The 21,915-nt window shown below is 40.4% G+C and overlaps 1 protein-coding gene across 2 annotated transcripts in view; it reads right to left on the reverse strand.

Annotated features, from left to right (window-relative positions):
* Positions 1 to 2,145: 2,145 nt before the first annotated feature.
* The window catches only part of LOC126382882 (guanine nucleotide-binding protein G(olf) subunit alpha), a 54,567-nt gene continuing 34,797 nt past the window's right edge, over positions 2,146 to 21,915 (reverse strand). For both annotated transcript variants that reach the window (XM_050033014.1, XM_050033015.1), the window contains exons 6-12: positions 10,155 to 10,209; positions 9,970 to 10,043; positions 8,505 to 8,563; positions 8,183 to 8,303; positions 6,636 to 6,766; positions 6,475 to 6,542; positions 2,146 to 4,593 (exon numbers count right to left, since the gene is read on the reverse strand). In XM_050033014.1, the coding sequence (XP_049888971.1) occupies positions 4,447 to 4,593; positions 6,475 to 6,542; positions 6,636 to 6,766; positions 8,183 to 8,303; positions 8,505 to 8,563; positions 9,970 to 10,043; positions 10,155 to 10,209 (655 nt within the window). In that variant the 3' untranslated portion in view covers positions 2,146 to 4,446. The remainder of the gene's footprint in view (positions 4,594 to 6,474; positions 6,543 to 6,635; positions 6,767 to 8,182; positions 8,304 to 8,504; positions 8,564 to 9,969; positions 10,044 to 10,154; positions 10,210 to 21,915) is intronic.

Consider the following 21,915-nt stretch of genomic DNA (forward strand, 5'->3'; position numbering starts at 1 on the left):
CTCATATATTGAATATTGACTCGAGTGTGGCGCTCTTTACTGGAACAATAAGGACGCTTTTTAGCTGATTACAAGCCAAAACGTTTAATATTACCTTGTAGGTAAGTTCTGTAGCATAAGTTACCATGGAGATCTAGCCAGGCTAAGGGAGTGCGACCTTTGTAGAAAACTCTGGATCTAGGCTTGACGCCCCTCACTTAGACACTAATCTTGCTTCGTGGTAAACCCTCTGATTAGTAGGTGTTAATTTGAGTGACATTTTGCAGGTGAAGACCAGAGGGGGTCCCTCACACTTTGGGGCCCCTGGGCCCGTTAAATAATCCATCCATGGTTTTAACAGAAATGCATGTGTTGGGGAAGTACTGAGCACACGACTGGATAAATGACACTTATATCACACTGCACGAGTTGTGTGAGAGTTTGCAAACACACGTTTTGATATAGTTTTGCTGTTGTTAAATGCAGCCTCCCTTTACTTCAGTTCATCAAGAATGTTCTAACCCATGGGAAGACAAAAATAAACTTCAGGCACTCATGCATGGAGCAGGAACAAATGTACTTCAATGAAGTTAAAAAGCCTTTATCAAATAAAACATGGCTGCTTACATTAAAACACTGACCGGTTTTGCCCCCAAGGCGATCCTAATGAGTGCCTGAAGTCTATTTTTTCTTCTGATGTGCTAACCCTTTTCTTCAAAAGCACCTGCATTTTCCTCCAGCACACCGCTACTTTGTTCTAACCCATTTTTGGATTCTTCGTTCACCATTAAGGCACGGGAGAAAAACAGTGTTCTTCACAAATTCAATGTAACAGAGGGTGAGTAATTCATAAACAGATGGTTAATTAGGGTTTAAGTATTCCCTTAGGTATTTTTGCTTAATAATCAACTTTAATAATTCATCGATAGATAAAATTGTCACCAAATAATTTCTGGTCAATCAACTTATTGAGTAATTTAACAATTGTTTTAGCTGTAGTCATGAAGTCATTTTCAGAAAAGTAACTGTATTCTTATACATATGGTTTGATAAAACTACATGTATATCGAGATGGGAGATGTTTATCCATACTGCTCACTATGTTTCTTCCTTATGACTGGTGCGACACCTGCATAGGTGCATGATTTCAAAGCTTTTGCTTGATTAGACCTCTTCTCTGTGTTTGATCGACATCTCCCTGACTCTCCTGTGACCTTTACAGCACCTGAAGTCACACTTTTATCATGTAATGTACATGTAGTCCTGGGACCTCCTGTCATTCCCAGTATACAGTAGCTCTGATCAACTTTAACCTCAGCAGACATCTAATCAGGTAGAAACTGAACACGGCTGTGAGGGGCCATTAGAGCAGAGTCACCGAACTGTATATCACGTTATGTAAGAACATCTCTGTGGGCCCTTTTCACAGCAGACACACACAGGAGGAAAAGTTCAGGTGTAAACTAGGGCTGGGCAATATATCTATATTATATCGATGTCATGATACGAGACCAGATATCATCTTAGATTTTGGATTTAAGTGTTTCTGGTTTCAAAGGCTGTATTACAGTAGATTTTGGATTTAAGTGTTTCTGGTTTCAAAGGCTGTATTACAGTAAAGTGATGTAATTTTCTGAACTTGCCGGACTCATACCCACATAACTGATCGTTATTTGTGAAAAATCTCATTGTGTAAATAACTATAGCAGCCACAGTCAACCCTACAATACCAATAGTATTTCATCAAAAATATTGTGATATTTGATTTTATCCATGTCACCCAGCCCTAGTGTAAATAATAAAAGTGAATAAATGGTTGAATTCCATTTAGCTGCTTCAGTTTCAGGGTCCTGGTATTATTCATGCTGTACAACATCTTAACTTCCATCCTTAATGTTATTAGTAGCACCTGTGTTGTTCCTACTTTGACGACTCAAAATGTCAGCTGTGAAAAAGGTCTATATTTACACCAAAACAATCCTGCTGAAACAGTAAAGATACTCAATGTACCCAGCCCTACTCACCCACATACATGTGTGTGTACTGTACGTACGACCGCTCACATTGACTCCACTGCAGCATCCACAAGAACAAAAACAAAAAACAAAACTCAAAAGGTAACAAATCTGGACACAACTGGACACCAAGATGGAAATAAAGCAAAGTCCTCTAATGTGCCTCTTTATTTAAAGAAAATAAAAATGTCATTTAATCATCCTCCCAGGCCAAACAAGGTTTTTGCACCTCCAGTCAGTTCACTCTCTTTTGGGGATAGACGTGTACTGTAGCAGAAGAAAAGGCTGATGCTGTTTGTACAAGGAGAAGAGCTTGTCTTGTTGGGTGCTGCTCACACATTCATAGTGCCTGTGCCATTGGGTATGGCTCCAAAGGACCAAAGAATTACTAATATTGCACGCTCTCATTTATTCATCTCCATTCTAAACATGCTTTCCTATGTGTGTATGTATACATATTTACCGTATACATACATAGGTATGTACACCTAGGCACACACATAATTAAACATGTATAATTGTACATATATATTTATATAGACCTATAAATTTACATGTACATACATTTATAAAATTTTACACAACGCACACGCACCCTCGCACACACGCACGCACACACACACACAATGCGTCTGTGAGTCTATGTTTGTCTTATGTACACATGCGCACAGGCACGCACATCAGTACAGATCTCAGACACACTTCATATCGAAAAAACGTTGGTTCCTATTAAAACAACACCAGGTTGCAATTTGGACACTTTCAATGGATTTCCAATGTTTGTTTAAAGCTGTGAAATTCAAAAAAAAAAAAAAAATAATTAAAAAGGAGGAAAAATAAAACCAACAGAAGAAAAAAAAAGGCATGGCGCTGCAACATCTGGTCTTCACTGCAGGTAAGTGGTTAATTTGCATAATGTATACAGGTTTTTAGGATTTTTTCCCTATTTTTTATTTTTTACTAAACAGCATTTCCTTTTTTTTTTATAAACCAGAAAAAACTAAACTCTACAGAGAAAGTCCCCTACCCGCAGTCTTCCGCTGCTGATAGAGATTGACATCAAGCTGTACAGCGCAGTCGAAAACATACTTACATCTGAGCTCATTTACAGGTACAGCCATAATCAAGGCACAAAGATCTACAAGTAGATTTGTTTTTCTTTCAATTAAGTTGTACAAAATAATATTACATTTTACAGTCTGTACAGGATAATTCAACCTTGCACAGTGTACAAGTTAACAAAAAAAACAAAACCAAAAAAAAAAAAAGAAAGAAAAAAAATTAAAGAGAACAATACATTTTTCTCTCCCGTCCCTCCTCCCCCCCACCCGCCCCTCCCATCAGTATCTCTAAGCTAAAAGGATGGTTTGTGTGGAAAAAGGAGGCAGGTCCGAGTCCGTGGAGGCAGCAGGGCTAAGGTGCAGAGAGCTCAGTCCCTTTTCCTTCATTTAAATCCTTCTTCTTCTTCTTCTTCTTCTTCTTCTTCTTCGTGTATTTCCTGCCCCCCTCCCAATTTAATCTTTCGCTCCACACGTCTCTCGGCTGCTCGGTGCACCCTGCAGCTTGGCAAGCTAACATTGTGACAGGGTAATAAATATTGTGATGCTACATTGTGTGTATGCTTCCTCTGGAGAAAAAACAACAACAACAACAACAACAAAAAGTTATTAAGGAACCTGATGCAAAGTGCATTTATCTCTTCATCCACTCGGTTCCCCTCCGTCCACTCCCGTTCCTCTCCGGCGGCATCCAGTCGTCTTCCACGCGGAGAGGAGAAGCAGGTCAGAGGGGGTGACGGGGGCCAAAAAAGGAGGGGGGCAAAGGTCATGGTGGTGATGCCAGCTTTGACCGGCAGGTGACACACAAACATGAACAAACACGCATGCGCTCGCTCACATGGCATTCCTTCTTTTCTTCATTACACACACACATTAACACGCACACACACTGCCTCTACACTGAGGTCCTGTAGGTGTGTCTTTATGTATCCACACCCACCAGTCCAGGTCCAATGACAAAGCCAAAAAACAGAAGGACACAAAAGGGGCAAAAAAAAAAAAGGAGGTAGCCCAAGGCTTAGTGGAATGACAAAAAAATCAAGGCATTCAAAAAGGAAGGATTAAAAGAAAAAGAAAAAAACAAGAAGCGGCACGCAACAACTTTGTTCCCCAACCTTCCTTTCACATCGGTGAAATGGGGATGAATCGGTCTCAGAGAGAGGAAAAAAAAAAAAGTACAAAAAGCTAAGTTAAGAAGAGGAAGAGGATTTGACACACTTCAGTAGTACTTCATAGTCCTCGACAGGAGGGGTGGTCAGGGGGGTTCTTGAGGGTTTCTTTGGGGGAGGAGGGGTGAGGAGGAAGGGTGGAGGAGCAGGAGGAGGAGGAAGGGTTTGTCAAGGATGCAGAATGGTGGAGAAAAAACACAGAAGGCTGACGGAGGCGGTCTCCCATCACAAGAGTTCGTACTGCCGCAGGTGCATTCTCTGGATGATGTCCCGGCAGTCGTTGAACACCCGCCGGATGTTCTCTGTGTCCACGGCGCAGGTGAAGTGGGGGTAGCAGTAATGTCTGCCGTCGCCACTCGCAGTGCTGATCCGCTGGGGGCGGGAGATGGGAGAGAAGACATTAGAGAAAAATATAATCTGAGGCAGATTTAAGCTCCTCTTTTTGCCACTTTGGACCTTCAACTAGTCTCTGAATTCTTCTATCTTCAGGTGTGCTGCTCTGTGGTTGCTCCTGACCTTTGACCTTAAAGAATCTTAAAACTTCCCTTGCGATAAAGTTTCAAATAAGACCACTTCCTGTCCCTTTACTAGCAGTACGTACTGATTTAACCAACCAACCATTTAAAAAAAAAAAATCTTCAGTATGCCAGTCTAACTCGCCTACTGTATCCCACAATGCAAAGTGCTTGCATCAACCAGCGGCAATGGCGGAGGAAAAAGCTTTTTTTTTAGGCAAGAACATAGCTTTTCATCTCCACATCCGTGATCCATGTCTAATACCTTCTTAATACTGCACTGTGGGTAGTGTGCAGTATGCAGTTGTGCATAGAGTACAGCCTTTAAGTGAGACAAAACAAAATTCCATCTGCACGTCATCTGTCTGGACTGTGGCTTCACTTTGATAACAGACACTAGAAACTTCTATTTTACTCACACACATTTCTGCTTTAAATCAGCTGACACCCATCAGGATGTCTGCTGTCGAGAGATGAAGTTTTCCTGTGATTAAAAAATGATTATTTCTTGGGAATATATCACCAGGATTCCTGGGATTTGTCGCCACAGATGAGGAGGACTGCTGATAACTAAACATAAAATGATTTTCTAATGTTATTCTTTCATGTTTGCTCGACCATATGATTTTTTTTTCTAGTGTAACAACTCATTTAAGGAATACCCAATCTTTGAAGAGTGAACTCGTTCAGCAGCTCCTCTGGCAGCAGCACAGCATCTCTCCCTCTCCTCTCTCGCCATGTGCACATGGGGTGTCGTCAAGTGATTTTATGATAAACTTTTGGTAATGTAAACCTATGTGACACTCGCAGCTTGACGAAAAAGTACATATATGTGAATGTGTGATAGTTCTGGTATCATAACAGCCTGTCACAGGTTACAGTGTGATGATTAGAGGAGAAATGGCAGAGCATAAAGGTCCAGGTGGAAAAAAACCCCAACTATGTCTTTTGGTATTTTTCTGAAAGAGAAGGAAATCACCTGTTGATTTATATAAGCAAAGGGTCCCAGGGTAAACTTTTTTTGTATTTGGGAGCTGTTTAAATGTGTAATTATGGTAGATTTCATTTTGTTGCACTATTAATATTGTGACAGAATCTGAATCTCAATCTGAGATACTGTCGTTCACAAACTAAAGAAATTAGAGATAAATTTTGTATAGCTTTTACTGATGATACTATGATTCCACTTATATACATCTAATCTGATCTACAACATTTTTAAAATGTTGATATAATATGTATGAAATGTACAAATGTAACATGGTTTGCAGAAGCATACAATGCCATCATTTTATTCTGCCAACTGGGCTGAATAAACACCAGTCTTATATAAAAATAAAGGCTATTTTTAATTAAATGCAATTAAAGTGAATGTCAGGGTTTATTCTTGACCTAAGAAACAGTATCAACATGTAACAGTAAAAAATTAACTCTACATCCGCTGACAAACACTGTAAGTAAGCTTGAGTTAAAATTATTTTGCAGGATGCACAGCAACATGACTGGTTGCTAAACACCATTGATCTTCAGCAGACGCCTTGTCCTCGTGAGAAGGTAACAATCAGCAGAAGTGTTTTATCAAGTTCAAAGCCACATAAGATGCACAATTGGCATTTGTGTTTCAGCAGCAATGAGCATAAAACACAGTTATGAATTAACAGGACGAGGCTATTCACGCCTGGACATTCATTAACCTCAGCTGACTTCAAACAGTCCACACACACAGCGGTATACTTACAAGAAACTCGTCTCGGATGAAGAACTTAGCTCTCGTCACTCTTGGGTCTTCACCAGGTTCAGGAGTTGCTAAAAGAATGACAGATTCACAGTTAAGCCTTGACTGACGTAAAGGGGAACTATGTTAGTACTTCTTTGTTAGTATTTCTTTGGGGCACAAACCTTCATTTGGTATGGTGTAGCGAGCATATTCGGGGAAGTAGTCTTCAATTTTGGATTTTCCAGCTAATACTTTCTCAGCCAGCATGTCCTGCTTGTTCAGGAATAATATGACCGATATAGTGCGTAACCATCTGAAAAACAACAACAAAACACCATTAAAGACACAGTATTGTTAGCACTGCATACAGAGTCAACACGGCTCCCAGTAAAGCAACAATTAACTAAATTAATGGATGTTTTGGCCTATTGGGAAGTAAAACAATTAGACCCCCTTTATTTAAATTCAAAAAACAATGAACAGACTTGTACAGAAGTAATCCCTCTCAATCATCACTTATGACCCACTAGAGGAGTGTGGCAGTGTTTTTATCTGCCGTGACTATCTGTATTTGCTTATTTTCTCTAGTCGGGCCGTTCATGTGTGTTTGCCCCCACAGCGCTCAGGTGTGGATGAGGCTTTGTAAAAAGGTAGCTACCAGGCGCCAGGCCATAAGACATACTCATCCAAGTGAATCTGGGGTTGGCCTTCACTTTGACTTCTGCCGGCGAGAGTGTTAACAAACACTAACCAACAATCCTGCATAGTACAACTTTAATTTGCTCAAAGACAGTCAAGAAATGGGAATGCCAGTCAGTTCAGTTTCTATGATACATTCGGGTGTGTTGATGATAAAAGAGGTGCTTTTTTATTTGCATTTTTGGGGGTTTTTTTATGCTGTCATTAGTGACACATTACAGGAAATTAGAAGTGAGAAAGACGGGGACGTTGCGGTTCACAGCCGGCTGTGTCACCCCTGAGCTCTCTAGGTTTCTTTAATGACCTCATCGACCTGTTCTAAGTGAAATTAAACTGGGAAATTCTGGTATACTTTTCATGCTATAGTCAAACTGGAACACTACCGGGTTTTTCAAATGACTGCTTTATACATTTATCTGTGGTACAACTGAAAAACAACTGTTTAAAACGATTCAATTAACATGATTTGTGAAGCTGTGGCAGGTTTGGGCTTCTAGCCCACTACAGTCTGTGTTTCTCAAATTTCTGCAGTGGAGGTGGTGAGTTGACTGTTACAATATACAGTAGTTAAAAAGGACAAACGACATAACTACCTAGGTTGACAAAAACGACTATCAGAGATTCAATTCTAATTTGAAGATTTAAAGTCTGTGTTCAGTTGCTTTAGGTTCATAAAGCAGAGTTTGACTTTACTAAACTCATATTCCTGGTTAAAGCAAAAATATTCAACAATTTCTACAATCGGGCTTCCACCTCACCATCTATGTCGCCAGTTTCCCATTTCAAAAATTTCGTAAGCATGGGTTCAAGTTTCTCCCATCAAGTTTGTTTTTACAGATCACAACTTTTGCGAGGGAGGTGGTGTACGCCTCTTTCCGGCCTCGCTTTGTGCGTATGCAATGTTTATAAATGAGACCCCAGAGGAGCAGTAAGCAAGACAAGAAAAGGATAACAAAGCAGAGTACTCCCTCCTGGACCTGACATGTGAATTAACCACTTGACTCAAACTTCATTCATGTTTCTGACTCACCTGTTGTTCCAAATACTGCGGAAGAGGTCCAGGGCTTCCCGTAGCCTGTTGGTGTTATTGTCTTCCCTTATTACCATGTTGTAGCTGCTGCTGGCCACCACGAAGATGATAGCAGTGACGTCTAGAAGGAGAGGAGAGGAGAGGAGAGGAACTACATCAGGACAGCTCTCTGACATCACACCAAAAAAATAAGAGGTGACGGGATGATTCAGCTGGTAAAGAATACTTTAAGATAGGTGAGCTGTGATAGGAGGAGAATGTGCGTTTGGTCAAGGACGTGCAGCGCGGCTATTTGAAGAAGAACAGGAACAAAAAGTCTCACCGTTAAAGCACTGGATCCATTTTCTCCTTTCATCTCTCTGGCCCCCAACATCAAACATGCTACGGAGGAGACAGAAATACTGGGTCAGACTCAGACACAACAACACACTCGCTGCTGCCCTCTTTTATCAAAGAGTGCATATTTCTATTGGGACATCAGGTACATATTGTGCTGCAGTTGGCTGGCCTGAGAACGATTACACCCCAGTTTTAGTTTTGATGACTGTTCACATAAGAATTTTTTTTTTTCTAATCATGACAAAAGATTTTCTGTTACTGATCTCAGGTCTGGCTTGCAAAAGGCAATCCTAAATCTTAAAGGGATACAGCTGGATACATGAATAATCAATTAATGAACAGATAACATAAAGAGCAGCATTATTTGCACATACTCAGTACCCTGTGTGACCCTGGCTGGATGTTTAGAAGTCATCAAAGCTGAATAATGGAAAAAATGCACATCCAAAGGGAAGTCACATCCCAGGGCCTTTGTATCAATCATTCGGGATGATATAATTTGATACAAAGGCCCGTTTCAGATGGTAGAATAAGTCTGTTGTGTCTGCGACTGCGGAAATAGGTCATCTCATCTGACATCATCAACACAGTTACGAAACATTTACTTTAACTTTTATTGGCTGCTCTTGTAACTGCAACCAATGGTCAAAAACTCCAAAATCACAGCGGTCGACCGCAGAGGATTCACTTTGCATTTTAGGCACTTCAGTGACGCTCTTATCTACCTCAGCTTGAAGCCGCAGAGCAGGTCGGGGCTTCAGTGTTTTGTTCATTATTGTTACGGGGTATGAACTTATGACGTTTCACGAGGCCAGGGCAAATATAGAGGCACAACCCAAGAGTGAATTCTTAAGTGAGATTATTGGTACAACAGTGATTCTAAAAAACAGGCACAGTTAAGTGTTTATAAAAGGCGTAAGGTCAACAAGTTTTCACACTGACTGGAAAAAACGCCTGGAGAGCCTCCTTCACAGGAATGGGAGGCAGAGTTAGGAGAAGCTGGTGCTTATGAAAGGAAGTGGACGTGATTGAAGATATTTAAGATTTCTTTTATAAAAATTTCTTTACTCCTTTGTATAGTTTATGCCTAACTTAGTTTCTCTGCATTTTTGTAGACCCCTCTTTGTTCTGTCTTTGGCTGCCTGGCACTGGGATGTTTTGGATGTTCCATGTTTGGAAATATGCTTTATTTTTTTCTGATTTACAGTGCAGATGGGAAATTTTTTAGAGGGGGCACCTGTATGATTTATGTAGGAAGTCTTTTGCGCAAATTAGTGAACGTATAGAAGTTGCTAACAAGCTACTTGGCAAACATAAAATCAAATGTGATTTGTTTGAAAAATGTTGCGCAATAAAAAATAAACTATTAATCAACAACTTCATCAGCAAAGGGAAAACATGTCTTCATCATGTGTTTTATGTCCGAGTGAAAGCGGGCAAACACTTACTGAAAGTTGACTTTGTCTACTTGGAACCTCGTCTCGAAAATCCCTGAAGTTAACACTCGGCAGCGCAGCAGGTCCTGTCGAACAGGGAAATTAAGATGTACCCAGTTCAGTAAAAATTTAAGACAAGCAAGCTTTTGTTAGTGATTTGGAAACTATAAGCTGTGGGCAATAATGGGAGGACTGACCTGGTCCGTTGGTGTGTAGTCGTTCTGTCTTACAGAGTCAATTCTGTCCAGGAAACTGCAAACAAAGAAACAGAACAGATTTAGATTTTTTAGAAGTTAGTGGGATTCCACTACAAAAAATTCATTCATCGTTACTGTGTATGAAAACTGGCAAATGAATCAGATTAGTCTCAATAAAAACTGATTTCTAAACCAAATAAACAAGAAACCAGAGCTCATTTTACAGAGAGACCCAGTGTCATTTCCAACAATCTGAACACAATCCTATTTATTCATTTCAACCCATCTATCAACTGCAATTTTCAAATATGACAACGTCACAGCTGTTATATCATTCATTAAACCTTCTTCCTGTGCTGCATCAGTCCCAACAGTTGTTTAGATGTTCATGTGAGCTACACTGGATGCTGCAAACGGCGGCCGCCATGTCTGACTCCCTGTGGAGGCTCGGTAGGCCGGTGTTAGTGCAGCCGCTTGCCACAAGAGGGCAGGGCTGCTCAGTCTGGGCTATTTTGGTCTGTCTCTAGCCAGAGTGATTACATAAGGCGGTTATTGTGGAGGTTAGACAGCTTGCTGTTGCCGTCTCTTCACTACTGAGAGAGCATGTGCAGCATCAGCGGCGGCAGCAGCAGCAGCAGCTGGGCCTCTCTGCAGCACAGCAGGCTCAGGACACTGAGGCTGGGGACACATGGTCACACGGGCCCCTGGATGGTCTGGCTCACACAATTAAAGGACTCCAACAATGCGGGTCTAAGGGCACAATGTATATACACTAAATAAAAAGCTCCATTACGACACTGCTGTGGGAAAAGCACTATACATATAGGTTCTGAAACGGTTTAAATACTCATTGCACAGCACTGATACACTAAAGTTGCTGTCGTGTTATAGCTGTGTTATGTTATGTTAATTTTTTTTTTTTACTTGTATGCCCTCAATGTCAATTTTTTTTCCTGTGGTATTGAAAATGGTATCGATTATCGATATTTTTCACAATATTGCATCAAAGTTAAACATTTCGGTATCATAACACTACCATACAGGCATGTAACATAAATTAGGTTACACAATATAACCGAAAAATATATTTTCCGAAACAGCCATTTAACATTCAGTACGTCTATCCAGACAATTAAAGCGGACCACACCAGAGCTCCAAATGAACCGGCCTTGAAAATTCTAGTGGTACTAATATGTTTTCCAGCATTAAAAGAACATAGTTATCCTTAAAAGTCACAGAATGCCGTGATTGTGACAGCAATACTATCAAAGAACAATAATTCAAACTACTATGGAGAGAATGGTACAAATAAAAGGAAAGTAAAAGAGCAAGCTAAGAAGGTAAAGGTGCGTCAGGTATTTCTGTAGGAAAGGAGTTTCCAGCCTAAAGCTGAAGTTGGTGGCTGAATCCAGTATATAGGACAGAGATGTGGACCACACAGCCAACCTCACCATCCCTGAATGTTCTCCCCAAACCGTCTGTAGCTTCAGGATGTCACAAGACAGTCGACACGGCTACAAGAAACCTGATGTACATAAGATTAGTAAGTCGGGGTATTTGTACGGTTTGAGCCGGGGATGGTTGTCAGTTCATTTTCAATCCAGCCACTAAAAGTAGCACACGCAACACGCCCATGTAGAATTAAATAACCTAAAAATGAATAGTCTATTATTCATATGATTATGAAAGATAACGCCGCTCATGTGCTCTGACAACAATGTTTTCATCACACTGACTTTATTTCTGCCTCACACAGTGCACACAAAAGGAGAAGTGAGGCTATTTCTGAAAGAGCACTAGACTTTCACACACACAGAGTAGCTTCTACTGTATCACCAGACACAGCCGTGTGAAGCAAAGGAAGGGAGCATTACCAATGAATTTCAATGATAAAATGTTGTGCAAAATGTTCTAAACATAGTCTTTATTGACCTGCTGAATCAGTTTTTACAATGTCACAAGAATGACAAATGCACGCCACAGGGTACTACAGGCTAAAGTGACATCTAAAAATTGCTTATTTATTATTTTAGTGCACGTTACACCATGTACTTATTAACCAGATGAGGTGTGTGTGCCAAGTCATCTCCCTGGCCTGATCAGAGGTCTAATCCAGTATGAAAAACTCCCACAGTTCTCCACACCTTGTCTTTAACTTGCAAATTGACCTTTGGATGGTTGTTACTTTCTTTCTAAAGACCTTTAACACCTAAATCTGAAGCTTTGATACACCCTGAGGAGTTTATGTTACCACTTGTAGCACTGCAGAGCAATGTTTAAATGACAGGTGCTCATAATTTTAGATCTCATGTGCAATTGCAGGGGGTTCCCAAACTTTTTCCACATGTGGCCCCTTTAATACAAAGTTATACCTACTTTAATACAAAGTTATGTTTCCTTGCAACCCTTCGTCACCCTGTAGCTGCTCATCCACAAGTTGTGAGATGTACAATCAAACCTTTTCTTATTTCTCAACTGGGGAATAATTTTCTTAAACACCCCTTGTGGGCTTCCCAAGACCCAAGTTAACATGATTTCTACTGACTATAGAGGGCAGTAACAACTATTGACAGCTGGTGGCGCACAGACAGGAAGTAATAGCTAAAAAAACATGAAGAAGCAGCTTAGATGTAGATGTGAATAATGCAGGTTTCCAGAACATCTTCAAAAAGTTTTCATGAGGTCGAAAATAAACCCTAATCCAGTGAGTTCGACCTCACTGTATTAGATCTAATTTTTATTTTTATTTTAGTTTTTACCACTGATTAATCTGCTAATTATTTTCTCTATGAATCATTTAATCAATACACAGGGTGTCTAGAGGTTTCAAACACTTAAATTAAATGCTTTTTAAGACCAAGTTCATTTTTAACCAAATTTAAACCTGGTTTTTGGACAGTTCATCGTTCTTTTATTCAAGGTAAGTAGTATGTAGTCTCGTGTAGATGTAGGATTTATGTAGAAATATGCTTACATGTGAATTAGGTTAATCAACATTTTGCCACAAGGTAAGTGCAAGTATTAGGTTCAATGTTAAACTTACTTAAAGTCTTTTTCAGGACCTGCAGACACCCTAATATAAGATGTCAAAAACAAATAACAAATGTCCACCACATTTCCTGAAACCAAAGGTGGTGTCATCAAATTATGTCAGAAAAAATCTGAAGATACTCAATTTATTGTCACATTTCTTTTTTTTTTTTTTTGCTTGAAAGAAAATAATTGAATTAATATTATTAATTTGATTACCAAAATAGTTACAAAAATAGCAAATTACTTTTCTGTCGATCGATCAATTAATCAACTTCTGTTTCAACTCTACACTAGATAAAGAGTGCATTTCAAACAAACAAACAAAAAGACACTCATCATGTTGAAACAAGACACGTCAACACAAATCTATAGTCAAACTCATCACATACAGAGATGTACATTGGTCAGAGAATCAAATTTAGCAATTTAGCAAATCACACAATTATCTATTTTTCAATTAGTGCTTCCCTGGAACCAAGACAAACACAGCCATTAATCTGCACTGTATCTGACAAGACACAACATACAGCAGAGTATCACACACACTTGCACTTGTCTCCCCTGAGCAGACAGACACACACAAAAACATTCGAAAAACCTCCAAAAATCTCCAGCTTTTGCCCCATCACTGCAACAATGTGGGAGTATTTTTAGTCAGCCTTCTTTTCAGAAACCTAGCTAGGTTATAATTACTGAGCGCTTTGTGACTGCCATGTGACAGAAGTACTATTGCTAGAGCACTGGAGAGCCAAATATAGTCCTCGTACCCAGCAAGAGAAAAAGAACAAGGGTCCTGGATCCAGGGAAAAAAAAAAAACGCAGAAAAAGATAACATTGATTACTGAGTGGCCGTCCAGATAATGCCTTGTCAAAAGGTTTGGGTGCAGTTTTCAGAAACTACGGCCGTTCTGGTCGAGCCCCACAAAGTAGACGAGCTGGGTTTCAGGTCCGGGAAGATCAGTGGTTTGTGTTTGGTTTCTTAAATTTCCTCCCAGAGCTGCTCTCTGCTGGCGTCAGGGATCGTTATGTGATGTGGTCATTTTGGCAAATTTGTGGATTTGAGGGATAACTGGCACCTAGTTTGCTCTTAGTATGTACTTTCACAGTAAATTATAGTTTATTATTTGTTATGAATTTGTCACCTTGTTTTTTTTTTGTTTTTAACTTTAAAGCCTGTTCAAGACCATTAAACCACATTATTCCAGCTGTAACTTTGGATTTATCTTTTAGTGGTTCATGACAGTTTCTTTATTGGCAGGTTGAATTAAATAAAAAGAAAGAAAACTCCACCACTATCTTGTCTATTACAGTCACTCTCTTTCTGTCTGCGGGGCTGGGTTGTCTCTGTATTTAGCCAAAACACACTGTCCTGCGGGCCAGGCTGTGCTACTATGTATAGGCTTTGTTGTGGACAGTATCACTTGACTTGGCCTGGTCTTCCTGTGTTGTTAGCCTCATCTTTCCATAAAACACTGACATAGGCATGAATACATACACACACACACACACACACACACACACACACACACACACACACACACCAGTATGTTGAGGTATAGTTGATGCGTGTGTGTTTGTATGGGGGGGGGCTCAGGTCACATGTTGCTGGCCATTGAGCAGAAAAGGGGGTAGAGGGAAGATGGTGGCAGTGGAGAGGCGGGGGCATTAAAACGCTTCACACCGGGGCTCGGGGACATGGGTCACCCAGCTCCACGGAGGCTTCTCCCTGAACCAGAGCACTGACACAAACTCTGGTACCATTAGGTCGCTTTTGGAGAGCCACAACAAACAAATAAACAAACAGGCCTAAATACAAATAAAGCTACAAACAGACTAACGTAGCCAAGAAGTGCACCAAACATTCAATTTTAAGCCAAAACAAACTGCTATGTATCTAGAGACAACACATGTCCATAAACACAGCCAGTTGTGAATATGCACAAAAGTACAAAGACACTGAAAAGTTGCAACAACGCTGGAATAAAGGCTGGAAAACAGTCCTCTCCAATAGACCCGCAACCTTCACACCAACCAACAGCGCCCAGCCTCATGTGCTCATTTGATAATTGGGTTGACTTTTTACAAATAGTGGAGCATCTTTAATTAGCAGTGCAGAGGATCCAATCAATAGTTTCCATATTTTGAGCCGCTCAGGCCAGCATAATGGACTTTCACTTTAGTCTCCGACTGACTGGTGACAGCGCTGTAAAACTCACTGCTGGACACGACAACAGCACCACCACACTGTTTCCAGACAGTAAAGCTTTATTCTAATGTTTTTGTTAGGGCTCAGTTGTGCTTTATGTTCATTTTGCCTGAGAAAAACTTAAAGTAACAATTCATGACATTAATTTGAAATAAATTTGGGTGGGAACGGAGCATGAGCAGCAATATTCGCCATTGCTGAAAGGAAAGGAGAAAAAAAACAAAAACAAAAAAACACCTTAAAAGGCACACCTCACTCTCCAAAAGATTATTTGGATATCAATTACTCACCCTGTATTGCCTTAATTTCATGAAGAAAACGTTTTTCTCGCATGCCTCCACAAAGAAATGAAGAATCCAAAGACACAGAAAATGCTTAATGAATTGAAGTCCTAGGGGTCCACGTTTATTAACAGCAAAACATTTGTTTACAGACTCTCATACGACTAGCAGTAGAATCCAAGTCTCATTTATTCATTTGTATGCTCAGTACTTCCCACATAGGCAGCCATTTCAAATGGGGAACTAAGCTAAAAGTGAAACTTATTTATGATCTCTTTAAAGCCAGACTCCACTGACAAAAACAGTAATTTGTGTAGTAATTTCTTGCATGAATCCGGAGAACAAAGAATCCAAAAACTGAGAAAATTCTTTCTTGCTGCCACATTGATCAGTTAGCTAATGTTATTTTATGACTTTTAAAGGGGCTAGTTTGGATTCAGCGGTCACATAATACAACAAACACACCACAATTGAGTCAGTGATAAACCAGCAGCTCCTGTGTAAAGTAAAATTACTATTTTTGTTAATGGAGTCTGGCATTAAAAAGAGCATAGATAAGTTTCACTTTCAGTTTAGTTCCCCATTAAAAAGGGCTGTCTGTTTGCCGTTGTTAAACATGGACCCCTATGACTTCAATTCATTAAGAATTTTCTGTCTTCGTTCCCTTTGGAGGAATGCGAGAAAAAAAGTTTTATTCACAAACTCAACGTAAGATGCTGTGAGTAATTAATATACAAATGGTCATTTGGGGGGTGAAGTATTCCTTTAAGTCTGTCAATGTTCAGCGATGGAAAATTGACGCCAAACGGCATCACCGTACCGACCACACTGTTTGACAAACAAATGATCTCTGGGGCAAAAACATGACAGTAACAGTAGTGACTGCTTGTTATTAATAAGAACACTGAATAAACAGATTTTAAAATCTTAAAAAAGCATCTAACAATTACTTTAATTGTCGATTAATCTGCCAGTTATTTTCTTCAACACTTGGTCTACAAAATGTCTAAAAATACATTAAAAAAAAACAAAAAAACCACAATATAAGTTTCCAGAAGCTAAAATAATGGGTTCTTATGTCTTGTTCTGTGCGACCAACAGCCCAAAGACACTCAGTTCAAAATGAACAGAAGTAAGTACCAAATCCTCACACTGGAGAAACTGTGGGTTTTTTTGTTTGTTTTTGGGGTTTTTTTTGTTTTAAAAAAAATTAATGAAAAATTCTGAAAATAGTTAGTGATTAATTTTCTGTCAATAAATTAATTGATGAAATGACCAAAAACTAGTGCTACTTGGATCATTCATAAAATATATGTCTGAAAAACTGTAATCTAAAACTTCAACCGAGAACTTTTCCTTGTTTCATCATCTGTCTCGTCTCACAAAACAAACCCAGTATTCTCACAAAACCAGCCACATTACACATCACATAACACAGACTGTCAGTGGTATTGAGCTGGTACAGCACACACAGCCATGTGCGGCAGGACAGAGTGAAGGTGGAGCTGCGCAGGATCCTGGTCACCTGGTGGAAAGATCTGAGCCCGGGGTTCAACTCATCCATCCAAACAGGAACACTGTGCAGTTTGGGAGATGGATCTGAAACTAGACAAATCCATCAACGGCTCAGTGGGTACTTCCTAAATATAGGAGCAAGAACGGAGACACTCCTGAAAGTCAAACCAAATCTTGTGTAAACAAAAGTGCCTGCTTTATCTCAAGGCCACCAATTCGCCTAACAGGGCCGCATCAAGTCATGGTTTTGAAAGGTGTTGTATAAAAATGTGAAATACATTGTAATGCCCTTTTGTCTCTGCTCAGTGTCTACGTGGACCATTACATTACCTCTGCTTAAAATAGACTCATCCCCCAAATTCGAGCTACAGTGGGAGCACTTGGACTCTGTCAGGCCTGAGCTCCCAACTACAGTTCTCACAGTCAAATTGACTTATGGGTTTCTCTAAATAATATTGAAGCACAACATCGATACACTATCTGTCAGCTGCTGAATTAGTCTGTGCCAAAAATAGAGAATGAAATAAAAATAGTCTAATCAACAATATCGAGCAGGTTTTAACTCGGCCGTAAACAACCACAGCCTCCATGTCAAATTAGTTGTTCTGCTTGGAAGCCAATCTGTGACCCAGTGAAAATGAGCTTTTCCTCCTTTCCCCTAATCAAAAGTCAATAACCAATGACTAATATCAGACAGGGGAGGCTACAGTATCAGTGCAGATTGCATAAGCCTGACTGAACCACGTGGGGATTAGAAATTAACCAGATCCACACAGAAGGAAATAAATTCTCCATTTTAAAAAAACTTAATTTTCTGTTTTTAACTTTTATATAAAGATGTTAAAAATGCAGATTCTCAGCTGGAGCTTGCACTGTCGAGGCCTCTGTGCTGTTTGTGTAGTTCACAAGCTGGCCTCCGGGTGGCATCCCTTCGCTCCTGCTGCACACAGCCTCTCTTCCACACTGACCCTGCCTGCTTTTAGCAGCTGGGTTCCCATGGCAACCCCAGTCGGTCCATACCACTCCTCTCTCCCTCTCTCTCTCTCTGTCGTTCTCTCTCTATCCCCCTGTCTCTTCCTAAGCCAGGCCGCACTTGTATCCTTCCATTCCCAGACTCTCCCATACATCAACACAAAGCAGAACCGTGCTCTGTGCTAGCTTTCTACATTGCATGTGTGTCACTGTGTGTGTGTGTCTTTGGTGGGAGGGCACAGCAAATTTAGGCTTATGAAGACAGATTATTTTAGAGTGCCACCGTCTCAAGCACACAACCCAAAATAAGTCACATTTCAGTAAAGGGGAGGAATGTAATGTGTAGTCTGAAGTGTGTGTAAAAAGAGACGCAAAGTTACTGTCACAACATGACAGATGCGGCGTCAGTTGTGAAAAATTAGACGCACAGGGTTATATGAGTTGAGAGCTGAACTGTGGGGATAATTGATAAGGATGTTACAAGTCACGGAGCAGTCAATAGGAGTCCCATGAGATGGGCCACTGTTACGGTAATGCACACTGGAAAATTACTCTTTACGGCCAAGAGGTAACTGCAAACTGTGCTGATGTTGTGACGGCTTTGAAACAACCCTCCACGGAGAAAGCAACACATCCTCAAGCCCCCGAAATAAAAAAATCACAGTGGCTTTATGCACACTGTCTTGGATGCAGCCAGTCAACAAATTAGCAAGGTAGTTTCTTCTGTCATTACAGCAGCAGATCAGGGGAAATTGATTTCAAGTTATTTGATGTGTTGGTGATAGGTTGGATATCTGTACAAAGTAACAAGTGAACAGTGTCATGACTTTGCAGACGAACAGGTGAGAACAGCAGGGTCAGAAGACTCAAGTTCAAACTTATAAAATGCACTGATATACCACTCTCCAGGGAATGCACATGGTGACAACATGAATCATGGCGGCTTTTTGCACACTGGGATGCAGAAAGTCAACAAATTAGCAAACTAGTTTCTTTTGTCGTTACAGCAGCAGATCAGGGGAAACGGATTTATGGTGATTTGATGTGTTGGTGATAGGTGGGATATCTGTACAAAGTAGTAAGCGTACAGTGTCATGACTTTTCCAACGAACAGGTGAGAACAGCAGGGTTAGAGCCATGCAGGTAATCTTGGTCATCTTGCTGATATACCCCTCTCCGTCATTTCCCTCCACTTCTACACAGCTCTAAAAAAAGCTAAAGATGATGTCAACTACACTGAAATCGTCTTATGTAGTTGTGGGTGATGTTACTTTTAACTCAAAGTCAAGTCATCACTCCTCTCTGAATATATTGGGCTCATGGCACAGAGATACAGGTGGTGTGGATTTCATGTGATAGCAAAATGCTAGTGGAATCCAATGAAAGCACAATTAGCCTAAAAACTGAACCATATGAGCTGTACATCTTTGATGCACAGGGTGACAACATGTACGTGTTGTATGTATGCTGCTGGTTTATATATTTGGTGGTCAATAATTTATAGTTTTCAGTAAAGTCAAACTAAGCGTAATAAAAAACACACACATATACATTTTTACTATTTCATTATTAATCATTTTAATAATTACTTTCTTGAGTGATCTATAATAGGGATGTTCCTTACAACTAATTTCCCTGATGTTTAAAAAAAGTTAAAACTTCGACAAGTTAACTGGTCTAAAAGTAAGAAAACACAACAGTCAAAACTGAGCACAATTTAATCTATAAAGGTCAAATATTTTCTGAAAAAAAAAAAAAAAAAAAAAATTGCATATATGAGAGCCATTTTTAATCACATTTTTCCTTTACCAAATTGTATTTTAAATTAAATGTGTGGCACTTTGCACTGTGCATTGTGAACACTGCAAATTATCACACAAAACATACTGTAACAACAACTCACTAAATAAAAGTTGAAAAAATAACATTTATTGAAACAATATTCTTTTGGACAATTTTCATTGGTTGAACGCAATAATTTGAAATAATAATAATTTTAATAATAAGTTTAACTGCTTAGTATTTCTGGTGCTGACTGGTAAGGGTAGTAATATTCAATCGACCAGCCGAATAATCGCGCACATCCCTAGTCTTTAAAATGTCTTTATAATAGTGTCAAATACACATCTCAGTTTCTTAACGCCCAAGGTAATCAGAGTCGTCGTTTTGTCTGACCCACACTCAAAAACCCAAATATATGTAGTCTGGAATCACGTACAACGCAGATAAGCACCAAATCCTGACAATCAAGACGATGGAATGAGGGACTATTTGGAATTTCTGCTTGAGAAATAACTTAAATGATTTGTTTGTTACCTAAATAGTTGCAGATTCATTTTCTGTTGATGGACTAATCGATGTTGTTTAAACTCGAGTTTCCGGTGTTTGTGCTTCGGCAGACACAGAAAGACAAATTAGCAAGTAACAAATGACACAAAGGAACATGTAAGTTACATTACGCCTTTGTTTAACCTGTAGCAGCTGAAAAAACACAATAGGTGTGGACTGGAATTAAATTTCTAAATAAATATTGTTTTAGAGTACAGTATCGCTCTGAAGAATCGCGACGGCATACAAAGACGAACCGGATGTTCCCTTGACATGGCATATTGTTTTGTCAGGATACTTTAAGATGGGCTCCTTATCTATCTGGTCAGTGCAGAGAAGCTGCAGAATCCCAGGTTAAGAATGCCTACAACAATAAATCATCCAACCAAACCGCCCAACCATGGCTTGTGCTGGAGCCAAATGTTTACTTAAGTTAGCCTCCGAGCTACCTCCTTCAGCCTTGCCTGATGAAACAGCCAACAGCTCAAACTGTCTGGGCAAACAAACCGCTGTGACAGAAAAATATAAAAGGTTTCTATAAATAGCTCCGTGCCCCCCTCTGACCACATTCCACAGGAGGTGAAAGTTGAGGCTTGTTTGACTAGTGGCCGAGGTGGAGGGAGACCTTTTTGCCTGGGTGTGGCTGCTGGACACCGCTAACTGCTAGCCTCAGTGCTAGCCAGGCCTGCAGGCTGCACAACCTGAGCTACAGCACACAGCCAGGCCCATCTCTGAGCAGGCGCTGGGAGTTTGAAAGCCCCCATGTGATACAAAACATGCTAATGTCAATGCTAAACACATGTGGTCATGTGCTTTCTGATGGATTTTGCATGGCTCCAAGTCTGCTGCTGCTCACTCTGATAGGCCGGCTTGGCAGCAACAGGGAGAGAGTGTGGAGCTGGGAGCCCCTGTCATGATTAGACAGCAAAATGTCTCCTCGCGTGTCAAACCCTGCTTTGATCAATTCAGCCCCCCCCTCTGTCTCTAGCAGTGGCAGAAATGGTTGAGCTATGTGTGTGTGTGTGTGTGTGTGTGTGTGTGTGTGTGGAGTAGGGGGAGACAGAGTGAGCAGGGAAGAATATGGGTGCATTCATACACTCGCAATGATTTGTTTTATGTCAGGGCATTAAGAGAAGAGAAGGTATGGCCAGGCAGTACGTAGTCGCTCACACACACACAACACACACACACACAACACACACACACACACACACACACACACACACAAAACCAACACAGAGGCGTTTTGTGTCTCACCTTCTGCTACTGACCTTCCCTTTGTTTACAGCGCATTGCCGGGATACTCCCTTTGATTCGGCTGCGCACACGTGACCCTCCGCCAGTTTCTGCTCTGCAGTGCTGCTGCTAAAAATAGCCTCAGCTTGCCCTGGCTCCACAGCTAGTTTACATAAGCTCTAAGGGGGG

The sequence above is a fragment of the Epinephelus moara genome, chromosome 21 (genome assembly GCF_006386435.1).
Source record: "Epinephelus moara isolate mb chromosome 21, YSFRI_EMoa_1.0, whole genome shotgun sequence".
Classification (NCBI taxonomy): Eukaryota; Metazoa; Chordata; class Actinopteri; order Perciformes; family Serranidae; genus Epinephelus; species Epinephelus moara.